At 44.5% G+C, this 16,878-nt stretch overlaps 2 protein-coding genes across 6 annotated transcripts in view; one reads left to right on the top strand and one right to left on the bottom strand.

Moving 5' to 3' along the window:
- Positions 1-16,878, bottom strand: part of LOC106844857 (UDP-glucuronosyltransferase 1-6-like) — a 76,842-nt gene that overhangs the window by 15,913 nt on the left and 44,051 nt on the right. The window contains exon 1 of one of the 5 annotated variants that reach the window (XM_014862572.3): positions 9,335-10,251. The exons of the other annotated variants lie outside the window; for them this stretch is intronic. Coding sequence (XP_014718058.3) covers positions 9,335-10,198 — 864 coding nt within the window. The 5' untranslated portion in view covers positions 10,199-10,251. Of the gene's footprint in view, positions 1-9,334; positions 10,252-16,878 lie in introns of those variants that run through there. 5 annotated transcript variants of the gene reach the window in all.
- On the top strand, positions 457-1,933 carry LOC106844859 (dnaJ homolog subfamily B member 3). Its single transcript, XM_014862577.3, has one exon. The coding sequence runs from the start codon at positions 591-593 to the stop codon at positions 1,428-1,430; it is 840 nt and encodes a 279-aa protein (XP_014718063.1). The 5' UTR covers positions 457-590; the 3' UTR covers positions 1,431-1,933.

The raw sequence follows: 16,878 nt of genomic DNA on the forward strand, positions 1-16,878 counted from the left end.
TTCTCTTCTGTTAAGCCAGAGAGACACAAAAATTATAAAACAATGCCACTCTTCACTAAATTTTTTCATTTTGAAGAATTGTTATTTCTCCATAAAAATATTATGTTAGCGTGTAACAGGTTTATTTTTACTATTAAATTGACTAATGAATTTCTGTGTTTTAATTTCTAAAGAAGTATTGATACCTAGAACCCACACAATCAAAAGCAAATGGGTCCTGAGGCCAAAAGTTGGAGCACTGCTGACCCAGACAAATGACACACCTGACCTTCAGCCCAGGGTCAGGCTAAACACGCTCACATCACCATACCCCTACCCGAGAGCCCAGGGAAAGCCCGATGCAAATGATTTAAGAAAATCATTCTCTGCAGCAGCCAGAGTCACCAGCCCTGTTGACTGGCTAAATTCCTCTTCTTTCTACCCTATTCAGAAACCATGGCAACCTGGGAGCCGCTGGGTGGGAGAAGCCGCGAGTGGGAGGAGCCGGTGAGTGGGCGGGGCCTTGGGTGGGCAGGGCCTCTGCGCCAGCGTGATACATGTGACATAATACCCAGTACGGAGCACTGCATTCTGGGATGCGGCTTTGACCAATGAGATGCAGCTACGTCACAAAGGGCGCCGGTCTCCTGCGGGCTGGCCTCGCGGGGCGTTCGGGCTTGTGCCCCGGGCCTGCCAGCCGCACTGCTTGCCGTGCCCCGCTGTCCAGCATGGTGGACTACTACGAGGTGCTGGGCGTGCCCCGCCAGGCCTCGTCCGAGGTCATCAAGAAGGCGTACCGGAAGCTGGCGCTCAAGTGGCACCCCGACAAAAACCCCGAGAACAAGGAGGAAGCGGAAAGGAGATTCAAACAAGTGGCCCAGGCGTACGAGGTGTTGTCAGACGCCAAGAAAAGGGAAGTCTATGACCGATACGGCGAGGCAGGGGTGGACGAGGGCGGGGGCAGGGGCGGGCTCTTCGAGGACCCCTTCGAGTACGTCTTCACCTTCCGCGACCCGGCCGAGGTCTTCAGGGAGTTCTTCGGTGGCCAGGACCCATTTTCGTTTGACTTTTTCGGAGACCCGCTTGAGAACATTTTTGGGGGTCGGAGGAACGCCCAGGGAAGCAGAAGCAGAGGGTCCACAAACCTCTTCTCCTCCTTCAGTGAGTTTCCAATGTTTGGGGGTGCTTTTTCTTCTTTTGATGCAGGATTTCCTTCCTTTGGTTCCCTGGGGAACGGAGGCCTTTCTTCCTTCTCCATGTCCTGTGGTAGTGGCGGGGCGGGCAACTTCACATCTTTGTCGACTTCCACCGAAATAGTGAATGGCAAAAAAATCACCACCAAGAGAATCATTGAGAATGGCCAAGAAAGGGTGGAAGTGGAAGAAGACGGAGAGTTAAAGTCCCTGGTGATCAATGGCAAAGAGCAGTTGCTGCACATTGCCACCAAGTAATTCCGGTCCGCGTTCAACTTCAAGCACATTTGAGGAAGAACAGGACTTTTTTTTCTCTTGGAAGATTACAAGGGAACTCTACTTTCAGAACAGCTGTTCTCAAGAATTTATAAACAATTCATGCCAACGCCTTTTGTTGTTGTTGTTGGGACCCCAGGAATAGGACCTCTGCTCATCTTTAAAAAAAAAAAAAATGTAAATATCTGGATGCATTTTGCTATTTATTAAACGTAACCCCAAGGCAGGCAGTGAGTACTCCACAGTAGTAGAAAAAAATGTTCACCACAGCACCGGAAATCTTGCCTTCCCATTTTGTTTGAAATGTAAGCCAAGTGGTTTGCTCTGAGGTTAACATTGCCAGGATAAATCATTTTACTTCATTTTTTAGCGTGGGGTGGTAGAAGATATAGATATATTAATAGTATCTCTGGCTTAAATTAAAGATGGTTTTTAGTTCCGTGTAAATGCTGGTGATGTAGTAAAAATTGACCGTTTAAATATAATGTTAAGCCTAGGCTTTTTAAAAGCGGGTAAACCTGGCATGAGTGGGTGTATTAGTTACCTCTGGCTGCTGTAATAAGTTACCAGGAACTTGGTAGCTTAAAACAATTCACATTTATTCTCTTAAATATCTGGAAGTCAGAAGTCTGAAATCAATTACAATGGACTGAGGTCAGTGTTAGCAGGAACACGTTCCCTCCAATGGCTTGGGCAAAATACTTAAGTGAATTCCTCCCAGTTACATGGTGGGTTAATAGCATCGTTAGGACTGTATTCAAGTCCTTGACTTAAGCAATAAAAAAAAAAAATGTAGTGATGAGTCAAAAGCCCAATGCCAGCTGCTAGCCTGTACCAAACTTGGTTCTACAACTATGACTGACGGAAATGTGAAAAGCAGTTCTGTAAGCTGCACAGAACTATCCCCTTGCCATATGCAGGATGTATCTCAGTACAAACTAGGTTGACAGAAGCCAGGAATATTGGAAAGCTTGGGATATTGATTGGGTGAGGCAGCATACACACATCGGAGAGGGTAGTTTTCTGTTGGCACAGTTTATGTCCCCAAAGAAAACCTTTTTGGGCATGGTTGCCTTGGGATACTCCATCACAAAGTGTGCCATCCTCCTTGGTCACCTGCAAGGAAAGGTTTGCATTAGGCACGGGAGCAGAGAGGTGACTGAACTGGACAGACTGAAAACGCAGCATCTTCTTAATTCTTTACAGAAAGGTCATGTGGCCTGAGCGTACTGTGACAAACTAGGAACATGTGAGATTGTGTTTGGATGCTCTTTGGTGCCCTTGAAGTCCAATCCCCACGGAATGACACACAAACAATCACAGCAGGAACATAGGGTTCAGCCACCACTACCCCACAGGGGCACACAGAGTCTGTTAAACCACATCAAATAGTCACTGAGGAACCTGGGCAGTGCTGCCTCTACACTGACTGTACGAGGAGTGTCAGAATAATCAGACTACAGGGCTTTCCCAAAAATGTGTTTGGGCCAGCCTGGTGGCACAGCGGTTAAGTGCTTACATTCTGCTTCGGCAGCCTGGGGTTCGCCAGTTTGGATCCTGAGTGTGGACGTGGCACCACTTGTCAAGCCATGCTGTGGCAGCATCCCACATATAAAGTAGAGGAAGATGGGCACGGATTTGTTCAGGGTCACTCTTCCGCAGCAAAAAGAGGAGGATTGGCAGCAGATGTTAGCTCAGGGCTAATCTTCCTCAAAAAATAAATAAAAATTTTTAAGAAAAACATATAAAAAATGAGTTCAATTACTTGCCAGGCAAGGGAACTCACAGCAGTGAAGACATTCATGGTTGGGGGGAGGGGCAGGGCAGCAGGGGGAGAAGGGATGTCAGGGGTTTTGAAGCAACAGGGAAGGGGTGCACAGTTTCAGCATCCTTATGCTAATTAAAGGTTGACAATTACCACTCTAGATAGGACAGAATATGTATTTGTATCTATTTAACTGGTTAAAACAAGTCCCCATTGTTCAGTGGTCGTGAAAGTCTTCAGTTGGGTCCAGTAAGAGTCTGGCATATCAAGGTCCCTTAAAGATCATGGATCTTTAACAGCTCTGATCAATTACAATAGTACAGGACAAACATAGTATTCAGTTTGGGAATATCCTGGATTAGTGCTACTAAGTGGAAAGTTTCCCTTTTACAGAAATATAAAGCATTTTATTTAAAGAATTTTCAAAACTGAAAATGTCATTTTTAAAGGCTGACACCTGAGCTAACATCTGTTGCCAATCTTCTTTTCTTTCCTCGTCCTCCTCCCCGAATCCCCCAGTACACAGTTGTACGCTGTAGTTGTAGGTCCTTCCGGTTGTGCTGTGTGGGATGCCGCCACAGCTTGGCCTGATGAGCGGTGCCAGATCTGCACCCAGGATCTGAACCGGCAAAACCCTGGGCTGCTGAAGTGAAGCACGCAAACTTAACCACTTGGCCATGGGGCCGGCCCCAAAAATCTCTTTTTTAAAATGTCCTGGTACAAAAACATCACAATGCTGGAGGCCTGTATCTCAATTTTCCTTTTATAGAAAGGTTTGAGTGGGCTTTCAGAGTGGAAAAAAAGGCATTTCCTCTGGTACAAAGATGACCATCTCGAGTCCCCTGCGTGGAATCACTAGCACCTTCCCACAGAACACACCAGGCGGGGAGAGGCACGTTCCAGGTAGCCCCAAGAGACCTGGAGACCTGTGGTGATCTCGGCAGAATCCAAATAGCGAGCAGAACACATCTCCTGGCTGGAGCTCCACACAGAGCTGTTTTTAGTTCAGCTTACTTCACACAAGGGAAAACATCTGGAAGAGAGAATGCTCTCTTCAAATAACCATTAAAGGACCAGGCTTCTCCCCTGCGGTTCCACTCTTCTGTCTCCAAACAGAGAGAGAGACCTTTCCCATCTTGGGAAACCATTCACCTGACCGCTTACCTCTACAGGAATCCCTAATTCTACTTTCTCATCCTACTTTGTCAGTAAACACAGATCCCTTTCATTTCCTCTTCTCCTTCTCTCCTTTACACTCTTTCAGTATAATTTCAGTTACCAGCAATCAGCATAACTTCAATTACCAGCAATCTGGTAAGACTACCCACTACGGGAAGCAGTCACTGCCCTCTTTACTCGACTAATCTATTCTCCATCTTTATCCCACTCAGCTGAATTTTAGACTTTTTAGTAATTTATAAAATCTTCCTCCTATTAACGCGCATCTTGTAGTATACCCAATCAGAAATAGGCTTTGTTAAAGTGGAGCTCTCTAAGGAAAGCTCCTTATTTGATTTTTTTTCCACTTAGTGAATGAGAATATTTATGTGAAATCAGGGAGAGCGCTTCATTCAAGGTGTCTATATTGGACAAAATTCAGAGGAATTCTTTACCTTGGAACGTTGTGAAGACAAAATTATTTGTTAAAATGAGTATATTCATGTCTTGGGGGGCACAATAAGTAACTTGAAGGAAGCAAAAAAGTGAATTTTTAAAAACGCACATTGAAAGCCATAAACTCACAACTGATAAGGGAGAAAGTAAAATCAGTGCTATAAACACGCTCTTCAGAGATACTCTCCCAGAATACAGCAGAAAAGCAGAGGAGAGAAAGTTGAAGAGTAAGATGATAGCAACAGAGCTTGCAAAATAGAAATCTATGGATGACAGATATTCCCAAAGAAGAAACCAGGACAAAAACGTCAATAACTTAAATAGAGGAAAACTTTCAAGTTTTCAATAAGATCTGGGTTTAACTTTTGGCTTACCTACGTGTGTGGTAGGCAGAAAAATGGCACTGAACAGATGTCCACATCCTATCCCCTGGAACCTACAAATACGTTACCTCATGTGGCAAAAGGGACTTTGCAGATATGATTAAATTAAGGATCTTGAGATGGGAGATTATCTTGGATTATCTGTGTGAGCTCAGTGTTATCACAAGGATCCTTATCAGCAAAAGAGGGAGGCAGGAGAGTCAGAGATTTGAAGGTGCTATCCTGCACTTACATGGAAACGGAAAAGTGCCAGAAAATTCCCAAATTAACAAAAAAACTTGTTTAAAAAAAAGGAAAAGGAGGGGCCCTCCTGGCGGCGCAGCGGTTAAGTTTGCACATTCCGCTTCACAGCGGCCTGGGGTTCACCGGTTCGGACCCCCGGTGCAGACATGGCACTGCTCTGCACGCCATAGTAGGCATCCCACATATAAAGTAGAGGAAGATGGGCACGGATATGTTAGCTCAGGGCCAGTCTTCCTCAGCAAAAAGAGGAGGATTGGCAGGAGATGTTAGCTCAGGGCTAATCTTCCTCCAAAAAAAGGGAAAAGGAAATAATAATGTAAAAAATAATGAGCTTACACTAAATGGAAGGAGTAAAATTGAATATATACATTGTGTGAATGGACAGAATTCTTACAGCAATAGAAACCATCTGAATGGAGGGGGTTTTTACATGTTATGTAAAAACTCTTTAAGGAAACTTTTTTATAAAGTTTTTTTTTTACATTGGCCCTGAGCTAACATCTGTCACCAATCTTTTTTTTTTCTTCTTCTTCTCCCTAAACCTCCCCAGTACATAGTTGTATATTCTAGTTGTAGGTCCTTCTAGTTCTACTATGTGGGAGGCTGCCACAGCATGGCTTGATGAGGGGTGCTAGGTCTGACCCCAGGATCTGAACCGGCAAAACCCTGGGCTGCCAAAGCAGAGCCCATGAACTTAACCACTCAGCCGTGAGGCTGGCCCCTGTAAAGTTTTCATAAGTTGAAAGTAAAGAGAGAGACTTCACATGTATCGTCAAATGGTTTTTGGCAAGGGTGCCAAGACGATTCAACGGGGGAAAGGACAATCTTTTCAACAAATGGTGCTGGGGAAACTATATATCCACATGCAAAAGAATGAAGTAGGACCCTTACCTAACACCATATACAAAAATTAACACAAAATAGATAAAAGACCTAAATGTAAGATCTCAAACTATAAAACTCCTAGAAGGAAACATAGGACAAAGCTTCATGACATTGGATTTTGCAATGATTTCTTGAATGTCACACCAAATTCACAGGTAATAAAAAAAAATGGACAAATTGGACTTCACGAAAATTTGTGCAATACAGTAATGTGGTAATCCACAGAATGAGAGAAAACATTTGCAAATCATATATCTGATAAGGGATTAATATCCAAAGTGTATAGAGAACTCCTAAAACTCAACAACAAAGAAGCTTGATTCAAAGACAGGCAAAGGACTTGAATAGACATTTCTCCAAAGAAGATATACAAATGGCCAATAAGCACACGAAAAGATGATCAACATCACTAATCATTAAGGAAATGCAAATCAAAACTACAGTGAGATGCCACCTCACACCCATTAGGATGGCTACTATCAAAAACACAGAAAATAACAAGTGTTGGAGAGGATGTGGAGAAACTGGAACCCTTGTGCACCCTTGGTGGGAATGCAAAATAGTGCAGCCACTGTGGAAAACAGTATGGCAGTTCCTCAAAAAATTAAAAATAGAATTACCATATGATCTAGCAATTCTACTTCTAAGCATATACCCAAAAGAATTAAAAGCAGGATCTCAAAGAAATATTTGTACACCCATGTTCATAGCAACATTATTCACAATAGCCAAAAGGTGGAAGTAACCCAAATGTCCATCAATTGATGAACAGATAAGCAAAATGTGGTATATCTATACAATGGAATATTATTTAGCCTTAAAAAGGAAGGAAAGTCTGACATATACTATGACATGAATGCACCTTGAGGACACTGTGCTAAGAGAACGACTTAAAGGGTCATTCAGGTAGAAAAATGGGAGTGAGGATTTGAACCAATGCAGTTAACTCTAGAGAATACATCCACATAGAAAACTAAAAGAAAGAAGCAAGAATTGCTTTTTAAATGCCTTCCAGTCTTTCAATTTTTACAATCTAATAGATACATATATATTTCATAAATTGAATAAATATATTGCATAAAGGAAAAAGAAAACCAAGTATAATAGATCCCTTGTGGTTTGAGCACAAAGAAATACAGAGTTAGAGTCCTTTGCAATAATATAAAAAGAGGTACAGAAGTAAGAATACAAAAACTATAAAAGCTCTTGTCATGGAAGTTAATATAAATTAAGTGAATATGACATAAAAGGGCAAAAAAGATAGCTAACTCAGTGCATTAAGAAATAAACCCAGGGCTAGCCCCAGTGGCTTAGTGATTATGTTTGGCACACTTCACTTCACCGGCCTAGGTTCAGTTCCTGGGCGCAGGCCTATACCACCTGTCTGTCAATAGCCATGCTGTGGCAGTGGCTCACATACAAAAAGAGGAAGATCGGCAATGGATGTTAGCTCAGGCAAATCCTCCTCAGCGAAAAAAGAGAAACAAACAAACCCAGCTCCCAAGAGTCCTATTTCAGTTAAACCCGAATATCCAGGGTTAACATAAGATGCCTCTGAGGGGCCGGCTCCGTGGCCAAGTGGTTAAGTTCGTGCACTCTGCTGCGGCAGCCCAGGGTTCGGATCCTGGGCACGGACATGGCACCACTCGTCAGGCCATGTTGCGTCCCACATCCCACAACTAGAAGGACCTGCAACTAAGATATACAACTATGTATGGGGGGTTTTGGGAAATAAGCGGAAGAAAAAAAGAAAAAAGATTGGCAACAGTTGTTAGCCCAGGTGCCAATCCTTAAAAAATAAAAAATAAAAAATAAATTAAAAAAAAAAGATGCCTCTGAAACTATTAGTAAAGCAGTGGTTTCCCACCACGGAAACTCGGGGTGGAGTGGGGTGGGTTTGGTGATGTGGTCAGCCCCTCCTAACAAACCAGGCCCCTTTTAGACTCATATCTCTTCATCACTGTCCCCACCTTCACTGGGTTTATAGGCTCAGTTTTATTTTCTCCCTAGCCCCTTCCAACATCCCTTGATGACTTTAGCATCCCAAGTCGAAGACCCATCTGACATGCAATTCAACTCTGGTACATTCCCACAATATATACCAGACACCAACTCCTGGTCAGCAAACTTCTTGTCAACACAGCTCCATCTCTGAAAAGCTGGACTTGATTTCTTTTTCTGATCATGGAGACCTCGTCTTCTCTCTACAGCATTGTCTCACTTCCACTTAATTTATTCAACCTTTTTGAAATATCTGCTTCCTTTTAGTATTTAGGTCTCCTGTGATCTTACTTCAGTCACTTCCAAGATAGGACCACTAAAAACTATCATGTTGGGGCAGGCCCAGTGGCATAGTGGTTAAGTTCACGTGCTCCACTTCGGTGGCCTGGGGTTCGTGGGTTCAGATCCTGGATGCGGACCTACATACCATTCATCAAACCATGCTGTGGCAGCATCCCACATACAAAATAGAGGCACAGATGTTAGCTGAGGGACAATCTTCCTCAAGCAAAAAGAAGAAGGTTGGCAATGGACGTTAGCTCAGGGCCAATCTTCCTCACCAAAAAAAAAAGCAAAACCAAAAAACTATCATGTCAACAAATACAATTTGCTAGTTCCTTTATCCTTCCACAGAACACCTGCAAGCAAAAACCCCCTGATGGATCAGTTCACAACTCAATTTCTCTGCTCCCACGCAGCTGGAGAAAATTGCACAACCGTGCAGACAGAGCCTTTACAAAGAAACAATCACATCATTGCTTGTCAGTCCTATGATGGACCTCCACATCTGCCTCTCTGTCCTCTGAATGGCCACTGCACACCTTTACTACACTGCTGAGGCACTTTAACAATTTATCTTATGGAAGATTGTTAGAAGGAGAATGAGAGGTAGAAATCTCTAGAAAGATTGGAGGATAAGTAAGCACCTGGGAGTAAGTTACAAAAAATATGTGTTCCGCCTGGAACATTGATTGGATTAAAGCACCAATACTGACCTGCGATAATGGCTTCCTGTGGGCACAGTTTATGCCCCCAATGAAGACCATGTTGGGCATAATTGGCCTGGGGTAGTCCAACACAAAGTCTCCTCTGAACAGCCACACAGATGCAGAGCCCAAAACATCCACCAGTGACATCTCTCTCTGAAGAAGCTTAGAGGCCAGGCTTGCATAAGAAACCAAAGTAACATGGCAAATGTACTTCAGAGACAGAGGGTAGAGCATATTCTTGACCCTTTGCAGGAATGTCATGTGGTCTGAATTCATTGTTAAAAGCTTGGGAACATATGAGGAAGGGTTTGGGCACTGTGCGCTCTCAAAATCTAAGTCACATGGAATGTGGCGCAAGAAAAACACAGCAGGAAGCTTCAGGTATGCAGCCAGCACTGCCCCGCAGGGGTAAACGGGGTCAGTTAGAACCACATCAAAGGAACTGGCATTCAGGTGGCTGATCAGGTCCTTGTTATACACCAGCTCCTCACAAAACTTTTGAAAGATCAAAGAAGCCTTTTGCAAATTTGTCATACTTGTCCAAAGTCTCTTGAGAAAATGTGCTCTTTCAAATGCCGTGTGACTCTGGCCCAGCAGGAGGTGATCAAATTCATCCTGGGTGTACGAAACGGAGTAGGTTTTCATGGTGAAAAAGTCCTCTTTCTTGACATGCAGAGTCACCTCTGGCGAAAGGACCACTACTTGGTGGCCTCTGGCGTGGAGCTCCCGCACAACCTCCCGCATGCTAAGCCAGTGGCTGCCTTCCATGGGGACCACCAGCACCTTCCCGCCTTCGGCCCAGGGCCCAACACACAGGAAGAGCAACAGCCCTGCAAGCGCCAGCAGGGGAACTCGGAGTCCCACAGCCATCTCGGTTGAAGCCAGAAGCAGCCCACTTTCCAGATCAGGCTGTGCCTCCCATATTTGTTCTCTTTATCTTATCATCAAGCCACCTAGCAGAATGACGTGTAATTAGAAGGCAACTGCCCTCCTTAAGTTAATTATTATAGAATAAACCTATCCCTAACTTTCACCACTGGCCACACCCTTCTGCTTCCACTCAGGGAGAGACCAGCCCTCCTTATCTTGGAAAAACTCATCTGACCCTGCTGCTCTCTCCAGGGAGCATTCTAGTTCACTCTCTTATTTTTTATCTGATTTCCAAAACAAGGCTGTGGATGCCCATCTCAGTTGTTAGCCTCCTACTTTTCTGTTAACCATGTTCTAAAGGGCTGTGACTGAGTCACCAATGCCCAGTCCCCAACTGAAACCTCTCTGCTGGACGTGACCTTGTTGGCTAACTCTTAAAACTCTTTCCTCCCATTTGTGGGTAACACGGAGCACATCCAGAAAAGTATGTAACATTGCTAAGATAGCTTTCTCTAAACGGGAGGGGGACGCTGGCTCTCTGGTTTTATTCATTTTCCGCACCGGGACATCTCTTGCAATGTTCAGCGAACAGTCTCCTTGAAGCGGCTGTCAAATATGGAAATATCTGAAGGGATCCTGAACTTGAGACTGCATGAAGACGACACAAGAGTTTGTTGAGAATTCTATATCTACCTCATGGAATGAGAATTGCTGTTATTCTAAAACACAAATGGGAAAGACAATCCCTAGCAATGACACAGTGAGGTCAGAGAGCACCTCGCCCCAGGGCCTGCTCACAACAAGACAGGATCCAAGACCTGGCCTTGGATCAAGCTCCGTCTGAACGCCTCTTCTCTCGAATGCTGAAGGCTCCAGTGCTCTGTTCCTCTGTTTCGGGTCTGGAGTGTACGGTCACCCAGGCCTTTATTACAGCCTGCAGTTATGTTCAGGCTTTTCTCCAAGGATTTATAGTCCTAAATCCTCATAAGGATGGATTCCTCCAGAACAGAATGGCCTACATAATTTGTGGCTTCCTTCTGAGAGTGGGACCCTGTGTGACCACACGGATCACACGCCCACAGGGCCAACTCTGCTCCAAAAAGTGACTCCCATAGGTGTTCAGCAAGATGCTGACATCTCCTTGTCCTATTTGCTGTGGATGTGATGTGGGTGGGCTCCTTGGACTGTCCAGCTTTCTCTCTCACTGAGTGTATACTTCTGCATCCATGGCTTCTGCCCCAGCAACACCCTGACCCAGGCTGCCATGATGGGCAAAGCTGAAGCTTCCCTTTGCCAGAAAGTTAGCCCCATTAGAGACCCACACTAGTAACAGATTCCACCACTGGGCAAATGCGTGCACACCAAGACACTTCCTGTTTAACAGCAGCTGCCACTGTGCAAGGCGCATTTGGTTTAGCCACCCCTTATAGGCTGTAAGTCCAGGTCCTGGTTCTCTTCCTTCCTCTCCAACAGCAACTTCTCTGCTCTCTTTTTCTGGATCCTCTTTCTGTCCCAGCCACATAACTATATGTCTTCCCGAAGGCTCAGTTTCTGTCCTCTACTCGCAGGTTAAATCCTACCATTTCTGTCCCTCATTCACTTCTACAAACAGCCACACACAATTACTTGAGTGTGTAGGATTGAGGCTGCTCACATCCTATATTAAGTACATAAAAGCGTAAGAGCGAATGGAGCAGGGTGGCTGAGAAGGTGAAACTTTACGTTGTCGTTGCTGCTGCAGCTGCTATTATTGTCATTAGCAAGAGAAGCTGCCATTTAGGTTTCCAGCCACCAGCACATCTAGTGGCAGAGGCAGCAAGTTACTGGAGTTGGATCCCTTTGTTCTGCTAAGAACTCAGTAGTCCCTGTTACTTGTACAGCTGTAACCACAGACGATGCCAGTCAGAGAGTATACCAGGGCCACATTCTAGCTTCTAAAGATATTATAAGTAAGAAGTAAGAAGATGCAGTGTACCTAAGAGATTGGTGGTGGTGGAGGTGTTTTCTTGGCTCTAATTAGAGATATAAATCAAGACTAGAATAAATGTCCTGGATGGGGAGATTTTAACATTGTAACGCTCTTGATTTTGTCCCAAATTAAGCTATAGATTTAATGCAAGGCCAAGCAAAATCTCACTGGGATTATGAATATGACCAAAAAAATATTTTAAAATTCACCTAGAAGCATTTCTGGCTTCTAGTAACGGATGAGTAGCTCCTGTCAGACCAGAGCTTTCACAGATAATGATTATAAGCTTTTGCAAAAAGCTAAAAACAAAAAAGGCAGTCCGAAGGCACTAGAGAGCAAGTAAAAGCTGGTGGAAACTGAAGGGGAAGAAGGGGACAGTGGATGACATGGGAGCGTGAGGGTGGCCAAGAGCCAGCAGAGTTTCCCTGCTCTTCTTAGCACCCAGCTCTTGAACTTCAGCCCTTGCCCACTGCATGAGCTCCTCCCAGTTAACAGGGAGATTGTCTACATCCCATTTGTCTCCAAGTGACCCCAGAAAGTGGCCAGCACCTCAGTCAGCCCGTCACCCCTCGGGGAGCTGGCACCCCTTGCATTTCCATCAAGCCACAGTGTGTTTCCTGGGTGACCCTGCTCACTGCACCAAACTGTCACTGGTTACCAATCCCGGGGAAGGAGTCCAACTGCATGGAGGACAGCAAAGCTCATCGCTGTGCCAGCCACCAGGAATAGAAGTCCAAACACCTCTGCCCCCAGCATCTTGGTATGAGAGTCACCAACAAGAGTGCAATGCAGTCAAGCACTAGATGGAACGACGCCTTCCTTACGTAGAGTAGAGACAGAAGAAGATCTGCTCCAATAGTGGGCATCCGTCCCCCATGGCCAGCAGGTCCCTCCCGATGGCCAGCCAAATTAGGGCAATATTCCTAGATGCACCCCCTCCTGTACCACATTAGAAAGACCTCATTCCCTACCCGAGGAGGACAGATATGACAGTAGGGTCAGCCAGGTGACATAGGATGCCAATGCTTCAAACAAAGACACAAGAGCATTCTTTGAGCCTGAAATAGGGCAAGGTATTCCCACACAAGATGAAAAGCTGAGCTCAGTCTGCGTGGGCTTATTATCTCTTGGTAAGGAAGAGTTCCAAGCTCAAGGCTCATCCTTATGCTGCCAAGTGGGGGCCAAAAGAATGCATTTCCCAATATCCTTTTCCATGGCTTTTTGCATGAGGACAAGCCACAGTTTAAAAGACCTATAACTAGTTCTAAGTGTTTAGGGAAAAAACCATTCACTAACATTTAATTTAATGAGAAGATACCACTCATTTTTAAAATTCCTTTTTACACAGTAGTTTGAATTAATGTATTTTATATACCTTTGTACTAAAACATAACTCAGATTTCTACGGACCTTAAAACCACAGACAGTGGTTCCTATTTGAATTGTCTCCTGTAACAGATTCAACGAAGTTGGACCAACTTTTAAAATAAGGGAGGGGGAAGGGCTTGCCACAGCAAGTCCCTAGACCTCGCTCTCCAATGCTTTGATGTCCCCCACCTTGTCCTGCACAGAGGCGTGGAAATGGCAGGAAGCCTTCCCAACCGGAAGGGGACTAAATGACGTGGGAAATTCATGGAGGGTGCAAAAGAGGAAGCAGAAGGCTGAAAGAGAAGAAGGGTGATTTGCTTCCGAGGGCTGCTATAACAAAGTGCCAAAACTAGGCGACTGAGAACAACAGAAATTTCTCGTCTCATAGTTTGGAAGGGCAGAGTCTAAACCAAGGTGTCAGAAGGGCCACACTCCTCCTGAAGACTCTCCTTGCCTCTTCCGGTTCTTGGTGTTGGTCAGTAATCCTTGGTCTTTCTTGGCTTGTAGACGCATCATTCCAGTCACTTGTCCATCTTCTTCCTGTGTGTCTTCACATCATCTTCCTTCTGCACCTGTCTGTCTCTGTGTCCAATTTCCCCTTTTTATTAGGACACCAATCATGTTGAATTAGGGTCCAACGTAATGACCTCATTTTAACTTAATTACCTCTGGAAAGACAGTGTTTCCAAATAAGGTGCCAAGCTGGGGAGCCTGAGTTTCATCCTGAAGTCTGGGGCAGCCACTGAAGTTGGTGTGACCTAGCCAGGCTCGTGTTCCTGAAATACGTCTCTTGCGAAGAAGTAGGGAATGAGTTAGAGGGGTCAGCCTGGATGCAGGTAATCCTACTTGGAGGCTGTGTGTGTGAGCTGGCAGCCTGAACCACAGCTGCAGCAGCACTGGGGACAGGACAGATGTGGGAGGCAGTTTACGGAAGCAGCCGCCAGGAGGCACTCAAAGCAAGAGTGCAGCACGCAAAGGTCCGGCCCAGAGAAGACAGGGGCAAAGGAGGAGAAAAATCATATGCCATCTATCTGATAAAGTGCTTGTATCTAGCATATATAAAGAACTCTCACAATTCAACAACAACAAAAAAAACCACCCCAATTTAAAGAATGCAAAAAGGATTTGAACAGATATTTCTCCAAAGATAAAGAAAGGCCAACAAGCACTCAAAGTGATGATGAAAATAATAATCATTAGGGAAATGCAAATAAAAACAATGAGATATCACTTCACACCCACTAAGATAGCTGCAGTAAAAAAAATTTTCCATGGAGAATAATAAGCATTGGCAAATATGTGGAGAAAGTGGAACCCTCATACATCAGGGTGGGAGTATAAAATGATACAGCCTCTGTGGAAAATGGTTTGGCAGTTCCTCAACAAATTAGACATAGACTTGTCAGATGACCCGACAATTCCACGCCTGGGTACATACCCAAAAGAACTGAAAGCAAGTGTTCCAACAAAAACTTGTACACAAATGCTGAGAGCAGCACTATTCACAATAGCAAAAGGTGGAAACCCAACGTCCATCAACTGACGAGTGGATAAATAAAGTGTAGCCTGTTCACACAAGAGAATATTCTTTGCTCATAAAAAGGAATGAAGTACCGGTACATGTCACAATGTAGATGAACCTTGAAAACATTAAACTAAGTAAAGCAGCCAGACATGAAAGGACACATATTGTATGAGTCCATTTATATGAAATATCCAGACTAGGTAAATCCATAGGGACAGAAAGCAGATGCGTGGTTACCAGGGGCTGGGGAAGGGGAGGATGGAGAGTGACCTCTAATGGGCATGGGCTTTCTTTTGTGGGTGATTGAAAATGTTCTAAAACTGATTGTGGTGATGGTTGCATAAGTCTGAGTCTACTAAAAACCATTGAATTGTAACCTTTAAATGAATGAATTGTCTGTTATGTGAATTACAGCTCAACAAAGTGGGTTTGATCAAAAAGAAAAAACTTTATCTCATTCTCCTAGAATTATCTAAATTATTGATCAAGCAAGTTTCTAGTTTTGCAGAGACTCATGTTGAATATTTTTTTTAACTCTGCCTATTCTAGCATTTAGCCACTCCTTAGATACTTATTAACAGAAAGAGAGCTGTTAAATGTTCAGGATGTCTGTTAATCTCCAAGATAACCAGTGATAAAGATGGACACAGGGCATTGAAAGAGAAGCAAACCATTGAAGGCATGATAGACATTGGCCAAGTCAACAGCCCAATGCCTGTTAAGAACGACCTGGCATTTTGGGGTTTTATTTCCATGACTTGCCTAGAGTGCAATCCTCAGCTCACAAATAAATGCTGAGATTGCAGCCAGAGTGAACATTGGTAGTCAAAACCCCTGTGGAGAGACAAGGTGAGCTCAGAGGGTGGGCAAAGGATCCTTGCTGCCCCCACACCACCCAGCTGGGGGCCCTGCTAGTAGAGTCACTGATACTCACTTGCAATTTATTTAAATCAGCATTTCTCAGCTTCAACACTATCAAGGTTTGCAGCCAGATAATTCTTCCTCGAGAGCGGGTGACTGGGTATTTCTCAAGCTTTGTAGGATTTGTAACAGCATCCCTGGACTCTACTAGATTACAGTGTTAACCCGCAATTGTGACACCAAAAACGTCTCTAGACGTTGCCCCCCAAGGGACAAACTTGCTCCCTGTTTGAGAACCACTCTCTAGATGATTCTAGAACCAAGAGGAGAAGACTTGGGAACAAGAGAGCTAGTACTGAGGAACTGGAATCCAGTTTTCAGGGAAAAATGCTCCCCAAAGAATGTTGCAAGAAAACCCCCACGGTTTTTATCACCTCGCAGAGAGAAAGTTTCAGCCGGTATTGAGTTAAGGTCTAGGGAAGAGAGAGATGGGGTCACAGTCTCTGCTGACAGTCTACAGAGCACTTTCCCATGCTGCCCATTTGATCCTCAAACAACTCTGAGAGGGGTGAGCCGGAGGTTGTCAGCCCCGTGGTCAGATGAGGAAGCTGAAGTCCAGGTTGCATGGCCAGGAGGAAACTGGCTGGACGCACTAAATTTTTGTGAGGAAGATTCTCCCTGAGTTAACATCTGTGCCAATCTTCCTCGACTTTGTATGTGGGATGCCACCACAGCATGGCTAATGAGTAGAGTAGGTCCTCGCCCGGTATCCAAACCCTCAAACCCAGGCCATCAAAGCAAAGTGAGTGGAACTTTAACCACTCAGCCACAGGACCAGCCCCTAAAATTAAGCATTTTTACATAACCAATTCAGTGGAATTTAGGACATTCACAATGTTGTGAAACCACTGCCTATATATGATGCCAGAACATTTCCACCAGGCCAAAGGGCAGATT

The sequence above is a fragment of the Equus asinus genome, chromosome 19 (genome assembly GCF_041296235.1).
Source record: "Equus asinus isolate D_3611 breed Donkey chromosome 19, EquAss-T2T_v2, whole genome shotgun sequence".
NCBI classification, from domain to species: Eukaryota; Metazoa; Chordata; class Mammalia; order Perissodactyla; family Equidae; genus Equus; species Equus asinus.

Excerpts from the sequence above, each read along its gene's own strand:
- LOC106844859 (XM_014862577.3), top strand. The coding sequence starts at position 591 with ATGAGATGCAGCTACGTCACAAAGGGCGCCGGTCTCCTGCGGGCTGGC.